General features: G+C 39.5%; 1 protein-coding gene across 2 annotated transcripts in view; it reads right to left on the reverse strand.

The window, feature by feature from the left end:
- Positions 1–16381, reverse strand: part of gnai2b (guanine nucleotide binding protein (G protein), alpha inhibiting activity polypeptide 2b) — a 54584-nt gene extending 38203 nt beyond the window's left edge. The window contains exons 1-2 of one of the 2 annotated variants that reach the window (XM_080890851.1): positions 15871–16381; positions 15562–15708 (exon numbers count right to left, since the gene is read on the reverse strand). In XM_080890851.1, coding sequence (XP_080746977.1) covers positions 15562–15679 — 118 coding nt within the window. In that variant the 5' untranslated portion in view covers positions 15680–15708; positions 15871–16381. Of the gene's footprint in view, positions 1–15561 lie in introns of both variants that reach the window. The other variant, XM_080890850.1, reaches the window with a different exon arrangement.
- Positions 16382–16601: the final 220 nt, after the last annotated feature.

Genomic DNA, 16601 nt, shown 5'->3' on the forward strand with positions numbered 1-16601 from the left:
GCTGGGATACGTAAGGACACACAGTACAGTTTTAGTGCCCTGACACTCTCATGAAACCTTTTAAAAGGCAAGCAAACTCTGACAATGCAACCCCCCCCCCCCCCCCCCCCCCACACACACACACACACAAAAACCCTCTGTTGCATATAAAGATGCTATGATATCTAGATGAAAAGATGATGAAAGGTAGCTGGAGTGCAATAGAAATGGTGAGAATGTGTGAGCCACACAGCTTTACCATTTCATGTCCAGTCATGCTGCATATTATTATCATTATGTATAAAAACAGACTGTACACACCTGACAGCTCATTTCCGACTTAAATCAGAATATTTTTTCACATTGCGATGTGCCTGTAAGATGCTTATGTTGCAGCAGCTGTTTCGTTACTGTTGACCCAATGCCTGAGAGAAATGAGACAGAGTACAGCCTCCGCCTGGAAAACACATCTAAATGTCGGCCCTGGCAGAGCTGCCCGTGGAATGATGGGTTGCCTTGCTTGTGCTGGCATTCGATTAGTTGCCATGGTTACGACACTACAGTCTCCTCCCCAAAACAAAATCCTTAACAACAAATTCACGCGTTTTCATGTTCTGAAAGTAGAAAAGATCTTTTTCCAACAGTAGAAAAATATTTGTTTAAGCGAAGGCTGACTGGGTCACAGATTCATAGCACAAACAAGGCAACAGCAGGGACTTTTCTCATTTAAGTGAACTTTTAAAATGGCTATCAGTTCAACTGCCTATGCATACAACATACATACAACAATTATGTCGACATATGTAAAAAACAAACAAAAGAGAAAAATAAAGTGTGGTATAATGGCACATGTTTTCAGGACCTCAGTATTGATAATCATTGATGAACAGTGAACTGGCCTGTTGAGAATGGAGGTGTGATGCATGTGTGGATGTATACCAATGATTGATCCCACTTTACTTCAATCAAAACATCAAGAATTAACGACAACTCAACAAAACATCACACATCTTAACAGACCTGTTTGCTGTTAAAATAACATCTATAGCTACCTCTGTCTTTCACAGAGTGGTTGTAGTTCAAGTTTCGAGTATAGTTCATTTAAATAGCTTGTTAATAGCATTCGGATCTTTTGCAGTCTGCCTCCTTCACTGCATAGTAATGAATAACTGCCAAATTAATGGCCCATTAATTTAGACTTGAGCCAAGAAAAATTAGGTCTCTGCCTTCTTCTCTCTCCCCACATCATCTAGTTGATGTCAGAGTACATCTTACACAGTAATATTATTCAGTGTAAGACAAAGTATCTTGTTTCAGACCAGCTGTGGACATCTTAATCAGTGAGCGACAATGCTGGAGTTACTATTGTCCAGCATAATGTAAACTTTCTGTTTATTATTCGTAGTAGCATACTGTGGACAGAAATTTCACTTTATAAACAAGCATAAACATTTATGTCACTCGCCATCATCAGCTAAACAGAAACAGCTATGAGGCGACCTTAATTAATAGAGCATTTCAAATCATCTCGTTAACTTCACACTGTTATACATTCTTGCCCAGTGTATGCAACAATTTGTAAGACTTGACTGAGGAATGTTAATGGCATGAAGTAATGCGATCACAGATGAACTGTACAAAGTAATGTTTTTTTTTTTATTCGATTGTTTGTGAGTGTATCTGGTGTCTTAACCCAGCATCACAGCAAAACGTGTAATAGACCCGGTGGTCCACCGTGTCCAATTCATGCTTTGCCTCTCCAAAATGTGACATACACATTAAATTACTGCATGCAGAAACTGCATTACCAGCAGGGAGAGATAATATATTTAAAGCCACAAAGTCGGTAGTGAGTAAAAAACCTATAATATAATACAATATAGATATCAGGGTCTCAGCTGTTTGTAGACAGTTTATTTGTCTTTACCTTGGAAAAGCACTAGGCTATAATGCTTCATTGTGGTTACTGTGCCTGTATTTCTACAGATCATACCTCAGTGCTACTCCTAAAATGCTATTATTACCTCGGAGTAGGAACAAGCTGTATATTACCTTCCTGAAGACCAGTGCATCATCATAAACTCTACTGAGACGTTCCCTTTTCAGCTTCTGTATGATCTACACCCTAACTGTATTATTAATGAACATTTTCATTACTACACATAAATTGTATCAGCCCCCCAAGTGGGTTCTCTGTGATCCATGGAGGTTTGTTCCAAATGTTAACCTTTAAATTTACCTTTCTAACTTAAGAGTATGTGAAAAGTTTAACCTATAAAGCTGCTCATTACAAAAAAGACTTCCACTTGATGGTCGTTAAGTAACATCCCGAGGCAATAATTTGGGGTAATTTAACTGCATGACTTGTGTCAGGGGGGGTAGCAATACGAGTGGCTAAATATGCTTCCCTGTCTGGCAGTTACCCAGACAGCTGACTGGGGTACAAGTAGAACATGTGTCAAACAACAACAATCTCTGGCATTCAGTCTCCTGTGGATTTCTATTCCGGATTCTTTAAGTCTCTCCGTGTCAGTGCTCTGGCATCAACATTTATATGAATGAATATGGGGATGGTTTCTGATGGCTATTCCAGGAATCAGCTGGCAGACAGATCGATGGGTGAACTTTGATATAGAGCTTTAACTTGATGGACTCTACATCAGGCCCACTGATTGTAAATATTACTGAAGGTATTCAATTTAGACCGCTGCTGAGCAGACATTTTGCACACAAAAGCTACAGAGTTGATGCCCTCCAATTGGTAGAGTCCTAAGCCCTACAGCAGCTAATAAAATGGTTATCTGTGAAGAGCTTACACGCTCTGACTATATTCTTTAATATGAATGCATGCAGGCATATTTTGCTGTTGTTCAATATTCAAAATTTTAATTAGAATTTTAATTAAATTCTTTAAAGCCTCCTTTTTTTTACTCATGTTCCATATCTTGCCATAATTTTTGTCTCAAGTGTTGAGGCTGTGTAGTTAGAGTGTTATCCACTGCTCAGAACGTCAGTGGTCTGACCCCCAGCTCTCCTGGTGACCATGGGCAAGATACTGAAACTCATATTGTCACTTATACATATGGTTGCTTTGAGATGTCACAAAGATAAAAAATAAATAAAATCATATGTGCAATGGCAGCCTTTTGTTGAAAATCTCTATATTGATCTTACATTTTTACACTTTTTTTGCTACTTTTTATGCAAGATATTGTTACAGTGTGAGTCACTGCCACATGTGAATAGCACAGGTATTATTTATTAACCGTTTTACTCCACATATGTTCTAGCTGCCTGTCGTGTCTGTCACTGTCTATGTAGGTTGGACATTTGCGAGTTACGGACACAGTGATGGTTAACGTATCTCAGCTGTAGCTCTGAAACACAGACTTGTCTCTCACACTCCACTCGTATGCCTTTTATATTGTTGCACTGTCACTGTCATCACTGCCAATGTTGGCTTATCTTCTAATGGGGACGCTTGGAACTGAGGACTTGGTAACAAAGTTGGCTCATGTACACTGCATCTGTCTAACAGTTTATAATCAGTGTGTTTCATCTGTGTCTACTACATCTGCAAAATAAAGGAATCTGACTTCATGATCGAATCTTGCACATTCAGGAATGTTCGACTGATCTGTTACTTTCCTTTGCTGATGACTGCATTTCATAAGTTAAATCTGATCACAGTTATATTTCATGTGGCCCAGTGCGCTTTAAAGTGCTCTTACACCTTTTCCAACAGTGATTACTTTCTCGCCTATTTAGAGGTGGAGCAGAAAATCATCTCCAGGGGGAAAACCAATTTAAAAGATCTGCAGAGGCCCTGTTTCCCAAGCACTGCAGCTTCCATATAAGGGATACTTAGAGTCATATCAATAAAGTTAGTATACAACTATATTACCAAAAATATGATTTTTATAGTAAAGTTTAATATAATTACCTTCAGTTACGTCAGACCTACTGAAATGACATTACTTAGTTGAAAGCAGCTGTTTAACCTTTCAGTGGTTATTAAGGAAAGATGCAAAACAATCACGGGATCCACTCACAACAATCTGAAGACGTCTTACATTTTGGGTCTCTGTGATAAGCAGCTGTGTAAGATTCAGTATTTTCTTTCAGTGTAGACTACAGATCAGTGGCCAAAATAAAATAAAATAAAGATGTTGTGGTGCACAATTTGTACAATGTCTAGTATTTTCTATGTAAAATCGATTTTTTATATTTAAGGTTTGGATCTTCTCAGTCTGAATTATAAAAGAGAACTTTTAATATTTGAATTCAGGTTTCCCCTTTTTCCCCATGTGACAGCAGTTCCTTCATGTCGTGATTGCAAACCCTTGTTTTTCCAAGTATTCTGGACCTCAACTGTCTACATTATTTCTATCTCCCATCCTTTATCTCCTTCGCTGTCTCTAACTTAAGCTTTTTAAGTGTTCTTGCAAAAGGTCAAGGTCCTTCCACGTTGCATGCAGCACCTAAATAAACTGTCTCTGGAGTCGAGTGTAAGATGATATAGACAGAATATATCATCTGTCTATATCATCTTACACTGATATAGACAGATGGTGATGATTTCTGGTCATTCCGCAAGACTTTGCTGCTTGCTGAGGCATGTTTGCACTCTTACACCACTGTATGAGAGGGGATGACTGTAATATGAAAAGATGAGGAGTGAAAGCGATAAAAGAAGTTACCTAAATTATGGATGGGGCTGAAAATAGAAAACGTGATTGAAAAATGAATTATGGGCAAGGACCTGCTGTGTCATCTGCACCAAATAGAAGATGAAGACTGATAACCACAACATTTGGTAAAAAACACAAAGGGTCAAGGGTTCTACCTTAATTCATTCTCCTCCTTAAATCCAGCCTTATTAGCGGAAACTGTGGGGAATTTAAAATGTATTGACCTCTGCAGATACTACACAAATTGTGAGCTCGTTTTAAAATGAGCCACAAAAGAGGGATTTTCTTTAACTGAAAACGACAGCTTTGCTCTAAATTCTGCTTTTCCAAAAAATATCCGTTTTCCACACTAAGCTATAAACGTACACCCGTGGTTAAAACAGATTACTAACAGCTTTCATTATAATGCAGGGAATTACCTCTATAATAAAATGAAGTGGAGTTGTCACTTTTGGAACAACATCAACAATACCAGGAACTGTGGTATTATGGAGGAATTTATTGTAGAATTCACATAGCAAGCAGACTGCAACTCAGCTCGCTAAAATGTTGGGGAACTCTAAATGCATTTCAGAGAAAACATCATTTCTAGGGTTGTACAGAACTTGTTCTGTGGGATAATTGACAAATAATGTTGGACAGGAAAATTTGCTTTATTACTCTGCCACAAAATTGCACTATAGTGGTCTAGTAAATAATCACCCTTCCGTTTATCCACCTCTCTCACTTAATAAGCATGTCTGCTATTTCAAAGAATCATCAAAACAATTGTGGTGGTTTTTAATTTTATGTACCGTGCAGTGTGGATGAGCACCACCATATAAAGATTTAAACAGCTATTTAACATTTCAAGCATTTTCTCAGGCTGAGAAACAGCCCTGTGCTCTAAACACTGCACGGCTATTAAAATCCTTTTTCCTGTGGGTGTTCTGTTTGGTGAATCCAGCACCAAATCCTATTCCCACCACCATGGTAGGCAAGTTAGCAGTTAGCTACTGAATAAAGCCAAACATCTTGTAAGGCTTAGATATTGTCATAATATGAACACACTGCTCCAGTCTTGGCCTCTCTGCATTTTGTTCCTTATCCATTTTAGAATTCAGTTACGATTTTGTCAACTGTTTTTAAGGCTTTTAATGGGCAGGCTCCAAATTTGATCATCAACCTAATTTGCTTACATTCCCACCTTTAGGTCTGATCTGCTGGCAAAGCTTTCTTACATATCCCAAGTCCACAGAAAATAAAATGACAGAGCCTTTGCCGTTGCTGCACCTCATTTGTGGAAATAGTTACCACTTGATATAAAAAGTTCTCTCTTCATCCCTGCTTTTAAGTGTAGGCGCAAAACCTACCTTTATTCTCTGGCCTTCCAGCTGTATCTCTGCTTGTCCCCTGCTGTGGGTTTTTGTTGTTGCTCGTATGTGTAGTCTATGTTGTAACTCCTTGATCCCAGCTTTATACATTTATAAGGTTATCATATGTGAAAGCTGTGCATTTATTTGCTTGGATTCAAGTTCAGCTACCTTATAGTCACTAAGATGGATTTAAGTAAACTTAGTCAGCTTTTAAGTAAACAAGGAGAGAAAGATATTCGTGTGATAGGCAGGAGGTTCACTGACCTTTTACTTAGTAAATGCTGGAGCAGGCAGAAGGGGCCCTAAATAAGGAGGCAATAACTGCTTAAAAACAAACAAACATGCCACCGGGAATAGCTTTATTCCACACTAATGCCTCAATTAGCTAACTTTTTTTTTTATTAACTTATACTATAAAGCCCACAAATCTCAGACTTGCAAAATAAAAAAATATAAGAATGAAAGTCTTTAGGAGACGGATGTCAGATTTGGGCAGGCGACAACTGTCATAAACACACTGGTCTGAATATGAGTGGTATGCTCACTCCCACAGATACCGAATTTAACACTCTCACAGGGTGTCATAAACCACCATCCTGCCTCAGGAAACAGCCACAACACACATCTCACTTTATCAAGCAAAGCAGACACATGGATGAACTGTCTCAGACATTATCTCATTCATAGGCCCAAAATCAAGCACGCACATACATGAAATCTGGAAGATCTGCTGTTCGACTGCTCATCGTGACTCGGAGTGAAAAAGCCTCATTAAGAAAAACTATTTGTTTGTTCAAAATACATTTTTACTTCTGAGCACAAAAAACTGTCAGCTCACTACTAAATACATACAAAAATAAATAGCATTTAAAAAATAAAACTAAAAACCAACTGCAGTATATTACATTTTTAAAAATGTGGATTTTTTGGTTTTCTTTAAGCAGAAAAACTCACCAATAGTCACTGCCTGGTGCAAAATCTACATTAAAGTAAAAACTGCATCCTAAGCGTGACTGTAGGAAGGATTCATTTCTTGCTAGATCAGCACATACAGTAAACTCGCTGGGATTTAATGAGGACTTAGTGGTGTTCGTCAGAGACATGACTAACAGTACTAAGTATATTCTTTGAACATGTGTGTAATTGTAAAGTTGTCATCTCCGGATGGGCAGCCTCACCCAGAGCTATTCTCTCCATCATGAGAATTGAGTAATGTCTGTGAAGAACTATTATTACTGTCTCCTGAGGGAGGGAATTAGAGATAAGCTGCAGTGGGTTCTGATTTCAACGAGGTTCAAGGGAACAAAGACGGTTAAAAATAGTCTCACATTTTTGGGTGAAAATAGGGAAACAGAATCTGCCTATTAGAGTAGGGAGTATCTTGCATATTAAAGTCAGCACTCATAAATCACTAATGACTTATAACGGTGTAGTTTCTGACGGTGATGATGTTTCCTTCTCATTTTTCAAAATCTTCTCTTGTCCGTTTACAGTTTCAGTTTAACTTGCTCCCTAATCCTTTTAATAGCATTTCAGATGTGTTACTATATTTTACCAGCAGCAATGGGTGCTTGTCTGCCTTCATTTAACCTTGGATTTTCACTCTCAATCTACAGAGCCAATCAGTTACTCTCAAAATTACTTGAGAGTAACTGTCATGGAAAAGTCATGGAAATAAATTGTTTACTATTCTCAAGTATTACACATTCTTTTAAATAGCTTTAAATGGTTAAAAAAGACATGAGGCCAACTCTCCATAACATTTCTGATAAGAGATATAAGAGAAATGTTTCAGTGTTTATCAGTACTGAAATGACAATTTGAAAGTGTATACATGTGACGAAGTGATGACCTTGCTTCACGAGAAGCCGTCTTATACATTTATGTAACATTGGTTTTTATTCCCAGTTCCTGCTCATATAAAGACATTCCATCTACTTACTCAATACAGAGAGGGCATGGTGCAACATGGTGAAATAAGTGTTTTCTCACCCTTAAAACCCATGAAAACTGATATGAGAAGAGTTTTCTATGGACTTTACAGTCTTTTAAGCTTCTTACTTTACGGCTCATTCTCAGGCCATCAAGTAAAAGGACATTTGTTAGTTGTGTTTTGAAACATGAGAGTTTGAATGCAACATGGCTGTTTGTGCCAGACAAGCTGATCTGAGAACAGAAACTGCTGATCTACTAGGATTTTCACACTCGCTACAACCATTGCATGCAGAACAGCATCTCTGACTGCACAATATGTCACATCTTGAAGCAGATGAGCAACAGCAGTACACACTGCACCAGGTGCCACTCTCTCAGGAAACTGAGGTTACAGTTTGCGCAGGTCACTAAAACCCAACAATAGAAAACCAAAGCAAAATAGAAAAAGTCGCGGTGGTGTCAAATGTCAGGACAGCCTACATGAGAATTTTTGCTGACAATGTCAGTACAGTGCACCTATCTTCTGATAACTACTTCCACCAGGACAACATACCATGTCACAAAAGCTTAAATTGTCTCAAACTGGTTTCTTGAACATGAGAGTGAGTACTGTACTAAAATGGGCTGCCAACAAATCTGCAGCAGTGAGTGATGCTATCATGTCACTATGGATCAAAATCTCTGAGGAACGTTTCCAACACTGTTAAATTTATGCCACAAAGCACTAAAGCTAAACTGAGTCCAACCTGGTACTAGCAAGGTGTATCTAGAAAAGTGTCAGGTGAGTGTACATAATTGTTTAGTTGGTTGGGAATTTTATTTCATGAACAGTATTTTTGGAATTAAGATACTCAGTTTGCAAAGAACAGCTGCCCCGTTCCCCTGACAGTTTGGTACTCACTCCTTCATGCTTCAGTGATTTCTATCAAGTGACTCATCTTCTCTTTGCCAAAAGAAGATGATTTTTTTTCTAAACACAAATTGGACAAATACAACCATTAGGTTTACTGCAATATGCGCTCAGTCAAGAAATCAAAAAGCAGTAAGCTCCTGCGTGTTCTCAGTGCTTTCAGTAAATTGCCACTCAAGAATATTTTTATTATTTTAACTTAGTGATGTTGCTGACATCCTGAGGAACTGATATCAAGACAGACGATAAAAGACGATACAGTGCGGCTGTGTAGAATTACAAAACAGTGATTATATGGTCAACTGAGGATTCCTTGTCAAATCATGAGGTAACAAAGAAGGAATGCTGTTCAAAATACTTGATCTCATGAAAAAAAAAATTCACTCAGCATCCACAAAAGTGACATCGATTAAAAGGGTTTAACAGTGTTTTTTAAAAAAAATTAAACTGGAAAGATACCCTTTTTTAAACTGAAAAGTGTCATAGTTTGTATTTTGTGATTTAGTTAATTACTGTAATTGTCGGGCTATAAGCCGCTTCTTTTTGCACAAGCTTTGGACCCTGCGGCTTTTAGTCAGGTGCGACTTTTCTATGGATTGTCCATGATTTTTGTCATATCATAAGACGATTTGTTTTGTTTGTTCCGCTGTTGTACGGCACTACGTTGCCTGGCGGAAGGGCATGTGATCAGACACACAGTATCGGGGTTCAAGAGTGGTATGTTGGTCACATGTCCATCCGCCAGGCAACATAGTGCCGTACAAGTAGCGCGAAAAACAAACTTCAAAGTAGCGCTACGCGTTCAGCGGGAGGCGTGGATGACGAGTGGCGATAAACTTGCGAAAAGCAAGTTATGCTCAACTCCACCGGTGGAATCTGACAGCGTGGAAAAGTGTGAAAACATCCACGATCACCAACGGATTTTGAAGGGCTGGATTGCTGCATGATGGAGAGGAGGACACCGCCACGGCCCTTCAGAGGGTGTTCGACTCTGACACTGACAGCGAGGATTTCTTTGGTTTTGAAAGTGACAACGAAGAGTGGATGAAGTAGCCATCCTGAGCCTGTTCGTATCCGACACTGGAGAAGAGGACTTTGGTGGTTTTAGTGCGGAGGAAGATGGTGGTGAATGACTGACTTTTCTTCTTGTTAAAGCCGTGTCACTGCACCTGAGCCTAAAAGGTAGTCCGAATCTATTTTTCTGCTGTGCTGTAGGTTATTGTTATGTACTACATTTGTTACTCATTTATGAAGCACAGTACATGTTTCGTACTTGTAATTACCGCTACTTGTACATATACCTAAAAAGTTATGTAAATATGTACCCATAACTTGTTTTTCAAAATATTAATAAAAGTGATGTCTCCAAACAGCCATCTCTTTCCTGACAATTCCCTTTGTGCATATTCTCTTACATATGATAAGTCAACATTGAAACACCTGCGGCTTTTGGTCAGGTGCGGCTAATGTATGTACAAAACAGGATTTTCCCCTGATTTTAGCTTGTGCAGCTATTATTCAGGTGCGCTTTGTAGTCCGGGAAATACGGTAATTTTTAAATTTTTACTAATTACTAATCTCTGCACTCCACTCAGTTTCACTTCCTTCGTTGGTCAGTTCTTCTTCTTTTCTAATTGTCTGCCTCACCCTTCTAAATATCACGGATGTTGATGCTGTCTTGCCTAACGTTACAAAATTCACATGCTAAGATCTCTGAAGCCAACAAAGTGTGTGTTTCATTTCGTTGCCTTAATCTTGAAAACTAGAACGATCTTCTCAAGTTCAATCCAAATTTTTTCTATGAAATTTTAGGTGTAAAAAAATATATCTAATCAGACATTTGCATACAACTGTGTAATAAGTAGCATGTGAAATTTTGAGTTAAGGTATCTCACAAAATATAGTTGCAGCCACATTTGTGCCATTTGAAGAAATTCCCTCAAGCCCCTTGACAGCGGGAAGCCACTCGGCTAACAAAGAAATAGTCCCAAACACAGCCCCCTGTGCTTTTATCAAAATCTTTGTGACATAATTCCTCTGGACACCTTGTAAAATATTTATGCTGTTGAAAGGCCAAATGTGTTGTTTACTTACACATCAATCTGATTCTTCTATCTGTTATGCTTGAGACAGGAAAACAAGTCTATGGACAAATTGGACCAAGAAGATACTTGAAGAAGAAGATACTTCATATTGTGAGAAAGCACAATCCAGCCACTGGTATTAAGAGAACGGGCAAATGTCCAAAAACACGTCCACCATCTCATGGATTACTGCCTGGCTGACAGATATGCCTCAGTATATGAGGCTGGGTACTGGTCTGTCTGATTTGGTGATGTGCAGTACAGGAGCTCCACAGGGGACTTTTCTGTCTCTATTCCTGTTCGCTTGTACACCTCAGGCCTTCAGTACAAGTCAGTGTCACAGCACTTACAGAAATACTTTTAATGTGTTGGAAGAGTAAAAATACCTGAGCATCCACACTGGCAACAAACTGGAGTGGAAGAAAAACACACAGGCCGTATATGAGAATAGGATGGGCAGGCTCTATTTCCTAAGGAATTTGATACCCTTCAATGTCTGCAGCAAAATGATGGAGACTTTCTAGCACTACAGTTGTGGCGAATGGAGTGTATTGCTATGGCTTGCTGGTAAGCAGCGATGGAGCTGGTGACACCATAAGACTGAATAAACTGACTAGGACGGCCTGCTTTGTGATGTTTCTTTTTTCATTTTCTTTATGAAGCTATGGTAGAGAGGAGGTTGCTGAACAAACTGTTATCCATCATGGATAATCCTGAACACCCTCTGCACCACTTAATAGGCAGGCAGAAGCAGTCCTTCCGTCTCTAATAGACTGCCACAAGCACAGGAATAGAAAATCTTTCATACCTCCTCTAATCACTTTCTATAATACAATACTCTGTGTGTCTATTGCTCCATACCACAGTCTTTTGATTTTACTGAGGGAGTTTGGCCTATGCGGAAGAGCAGTGGGGACAGAGGATCTCCTTAGTAAAACATGCACTTGATGGTGACTTATGCTATTGACTTGAAGTTGGCCTCTAGTGTTGTTAGCGTCCTGCTGATCTTGTACAGTTCCAGGCATTCCAGGATCCACGTGTGGGGCATTGAGTCAAAGGCTTTCTTATAATCAATCCAGGCGGTGCACAGGTGATTAGCCAGTAGTTAGATGGGACTGGTACATATACATTTTAATCATAATATTTTTATATACTGCATTACAATGATGCTAAGATTACTAGCATGACTACTATTATCACTACATTTACTATTATTACTGCTATTTTACTATTGTTGGTTAATTGATATTATTATTATACTTATTCAGATGCTGTGACAAATTAATTGGTTGCTAAGCAGTTTGTAAGTAAACTTAACTATTTAGAACTTCAGGCTGCTTGTTTGCATCTGTTTCCACAAATTATTTTGAATCATGAAAAACAAACTATGTTACATAATGTTTGATAAACTGTGTATAATAAATATATGCCCTTTTTACAGCAGACAGTTTGACTTTTCTTATTAGGAAAACCACAGCACGGGACTGAAACCAAAGAAGGCAAATGAAATTCAAAATGCTGTAAGCTCCAAGCACTGTACTTGTACTTTTAAATGACTCTGAACTAGTTGCTGTCAATTTTACTCTGCCAGTCAACTGTCCTCTTACAACCTCACGTTGGTATTAGACACAAAGATTCAAAGATATATATAAATACCACTGACCGGTGCTGTGAGCAAACAGAAGTCTGCAAATGGCTTGCTTGAGATGTCAGACAAGGTGAAGCCAGTCATCAAATTACAACAGACTAAATAAAAAATCATCAAGATATGATAAGTTTAAGCAAAAGAAGTGTTTAAAAAGTAGAACGTGTCTAGATTAAGAGCAGATGTTTGTATTTAATGAGAGCTGAGCTGCTCTTGACACAGAAAACACTGCTGTCTTTTGACAGAAGTTACCATATTTGGAGGACAGGTTGCATTACTAATTTATCAGCTAATGTCAGGAACCTTGGTTAGCAAGCTGCATCCATAAACCATAGGGGGGCACCAGCTACCTATACCTGCTAATTAGTGCTTAGCAACAGACTAATATAACACTAGTATTTCAATCACCAAAACTGAAGCACAAACATCTACGCAAGTGGCAGAGAGGTCCAGTTCAGTGAGTCCTATTACCCGAGTAAGGCCTTGAAGACACCACCTGCCTGCATCCAGACATCTGTCTATCCAAGTGACCGCTCCCCCAACTTCCGAACTATTGGGTTGTTGTTGTTGTTGTTTTTTAATCATCCCTGCAAACAAAGCAGGCCTGCACATTTTATCAAATATTAATCTTGATCACAATTTTGGCTTCCCACTACTAAATGAATGTGATTAAACCAGTAACAAAAATACATGATCCACCAGCACAACACAAATCAAAATAAGTACTGAGTACTATGTACTCCTAAAAGTCAGCCTGAAGACGAGCCTTCATGTGCCGATCACAGCTATTCCCTGCACTGCGCATTTGAAGTTTCCTGAGTATAGTCTGGAGGAGTAACACTACATTAAAAGTCAGATATTCAACAGATAACAGACAAATATCAAACAAAAATCAAACGTCTGACACGGTAGAATGTGAGAAGCTCATCCCTTGAAGGACATCATCATCCGCTGTTTGAAAATACTTTGGATTTAGCGCAAGAGATGCTAACCAAGAAAAAAATCACATACAAAGAGTGCTGTAGAGTTGTGTTTGCCTGGAAACACACCACAACCTGCAGTATAATGCATGAAGGCCAAGAAAAACAATACAATATTTCATGGTGATTGCTAAAGTAAATTGCCCATCATCAGCTTAAATATCCATAAAGGCAAAGCTGTACAGCACGTAAGCATATCCATCCAGCTCACAAAGATGCACTGAGATTACAACACATTCCCATTCCATTAGGTCACAGATAAGTGTCCACCAAACATGGGGAGTAAAAAATCTTTCTGAAAAATGGTCACTTAATGGACAAAACACAAGTCTTTACCAAAATCTGTGCAGCAGAAACAGAAAGAGATCTCACAGCCTTTCAGTATTTTTCCTATGAGCATCTGTCACGTAGGTGCAACGAAAGAAGTAAAAAATGTTATAGTTTGCCTTTAGGAGGTTCACTTAGGTCAGGTAGTTAAACACCTTATTTGATGGCAAAGATGTTTTAACTAAAAAAGTTAAAAAGAGAAGGCAATAATTTGCATTAAGCTTTGATACAATTTTTTATTTATATTTTATTTTTTCCTCTAAGAGATGGGGTGAATTTATGTGAGAAGGAAAAACCAGTTTTATTTTAGTTGAAATATGTGTGCATGACCAGAGTTGAAGGCGATCGTGGCTCTAGAGTTGGCAGTTCGTCTTGTAATCGGAAGGTTGCCGGGCTCGGACAGCCTCGGTCGTTGTGTCCTTGGGCCTACTGATGGTGGTTAGAGGGCCCGGTGGTGCCAGTGTCTGGCAGCCTCACCTCTGTCAGTGCGCCCCAGGGCAGCTATGTACAATGTAGTTTGCCATCACCAGTGTGTGAATGGGTGGATGACTGAATGTAGTGTAAAGCACTTTGGGGTCCTTAGGGACTAAGTAAAGCGCTATACAAATACAGGCCATTTAAACATCCAAACTATCCATAGAGGTAATAAATATTAGCAATAACAATATTAACAACCAAGTTAAATTACTAATTGCCAATTAACCGAATTAACTGAGAGAGTGGCCTGCAAGTATATTTTTGCTTATCATGGAGTCTTTTTGGTTATCATGTTTTTACATCGCCCATATGATTTGCAAATCTTTCCACATCTTCTGAAAACAGAGCTGGAGTAAGGAGGGAGATTGCTGGTAAGCTTGCGATCATGCCAGGCAAAACAGCTTTCAGAAAATGCCCACTTCTACTGGCATTCACACAAACTCTTGTCTTGACATTAAACGCAATCCCTTTCGAAGGAGCTGACAGACCAATCAGAAGCACGATCGAGTCAAACTTAAACAGCTGAAACTGTTAAGAAGGGAAGTGAGAATGCGGTAATGAGTGGGAGGATGTATTTCCTGTTTGCATATGTATGCGACTTTGTGTGCACACAGGATGGAAATGCAGAAGGAGGAAAGGAGATGGTGCCTTCAAGATGCAGAATTTGTTCGATATAAACTGTTGCTTTGCTGTTGCCACCTATTAAATTGGCATTTTCTTCCTTGTATCCCTTTGAGAGAGATTAATGTGAGTATAAGAGTAGAGCTGAAGTGTAATCCTGTGAATGTCCACAGGTTTAATATATTGAATTAAGCTTTCTGGGAAAAATGCCAGCTCAATCCTCTAAGAAGCTGTGCAGCATGTTGACATGAGGATATCTGACTTATCTCCAAGTATATAGTGTGGGCACTTGTGTAGGCTAATTAATAATACACAACATGACTGTAGACAGATGAGCACTGAAATGGCCCCTTTTCTATGCTGTAGCTAAGATTATGTGTATAGTGTCCTGCCTTAGATATAGTGAGGTTTAACTTGCCTTTGTGGTAGTTTGTAATATTTATGGTTTTATGAGTTTTCGGAGTATTATGTACAGGCAACGTGACACGATCATTTCTGGAGTAAGAAACACTCCTTTCAGTTTCCTGAGGAGTCAACTCCAGATGTAACCTACCTACCTAATAAAAGCAATTTCACTTCTCTGGCTGCCTTCTCCCCGTCCTCTCGGAGGTTTTTGTCAATCATCTTTGACCTCTCCGCAGCAGCTTTATCCTCGGCGCTCACCGTACAACCCATTGGATCCAAACGCAGGGGCGCACCGACCGCTTGCGCAAAAAAAGAAAAAAACAATAAGAATCTCAGAGAGCTGATGGTTTTAGTGCGTCGGCCGATGCCAGGAATAACAATGGAACAGCTTTTGCTTCCAGTACTGCCTTCTATAAAAAAAAACAGCCTCTTTCACTTGCAAATAAAGTCAGCTTATCCACCTGCAAGAAGTCTGTGGTCCCGCTCTTCTGGTCTACAAGAAGCTCAAAAGGGAGGCAAATGAATTCAGAACATTTGCTGTTTTGTTTTGTTGTTATTGGGTTTGTGTTTGTTACACTAAACCTCAGATTTGTATGTGGTCCATGTCGAATCTATCAAATCCCGATGTCTTGCATCCATCCACAGACTGAAATGCCCGTGCTCTCTGCTCCACGGTAGACTGGCTCACTTAGTCCTGGCCTGGTAAGCAGCGCGTCCCTCGGTGGTGGCGACAGTGCTGCAGTCTCTTTCTGTGCGTATTTAGGCTCGCACGAAAAACCTGATCATCGTGTGACAACTGTAAGTTGTCAACCAGTCGCAGCGACGTCACTCGAGCAACTTGTCGCGATAGCCCTGTTAAATCAGGTGAGCTCTCCGCTGTAGCTCGTGTGAGCGAAACCAATTAATGTGCAAACCAGCGAGGCGTGATTTTAGGAGTGTGATGTGCAGACCGCAGTGGGCGCTGTGCCAGCCTCATTCCTCTGCATTTCCCGCGGATGCAGACTCTAGCATGACAAATGAAATGAAGGCCAGCAGTCCGCCCTCTTCTCACTGACCAACTGCGATACGCAGGGGCACCTCTCTGGTCAAGGATGCACAGAGTGCTGTTAAAATGGCTAATGAGTCTTGTCGTCACATGTTTATGAAATACCTTGGCACCAAATGAGACCGCTAGAATAGCTGACGTGCAGCG

Source organism: Rhamphochromis sp. 'chilingali' (genome assembly GCF_963969265.1).
Source record: "Rhamphochromis sp. 'chilingali' genome assembly, chromosome: 9".
Taxonomy (NCBI): Eukaryota; Metazoa; Chordata; class Actinopteri; order Cichliformes; family Cichlidae; genus Rhamphochromis; species Rhamphochromis sp. 'chilingali'.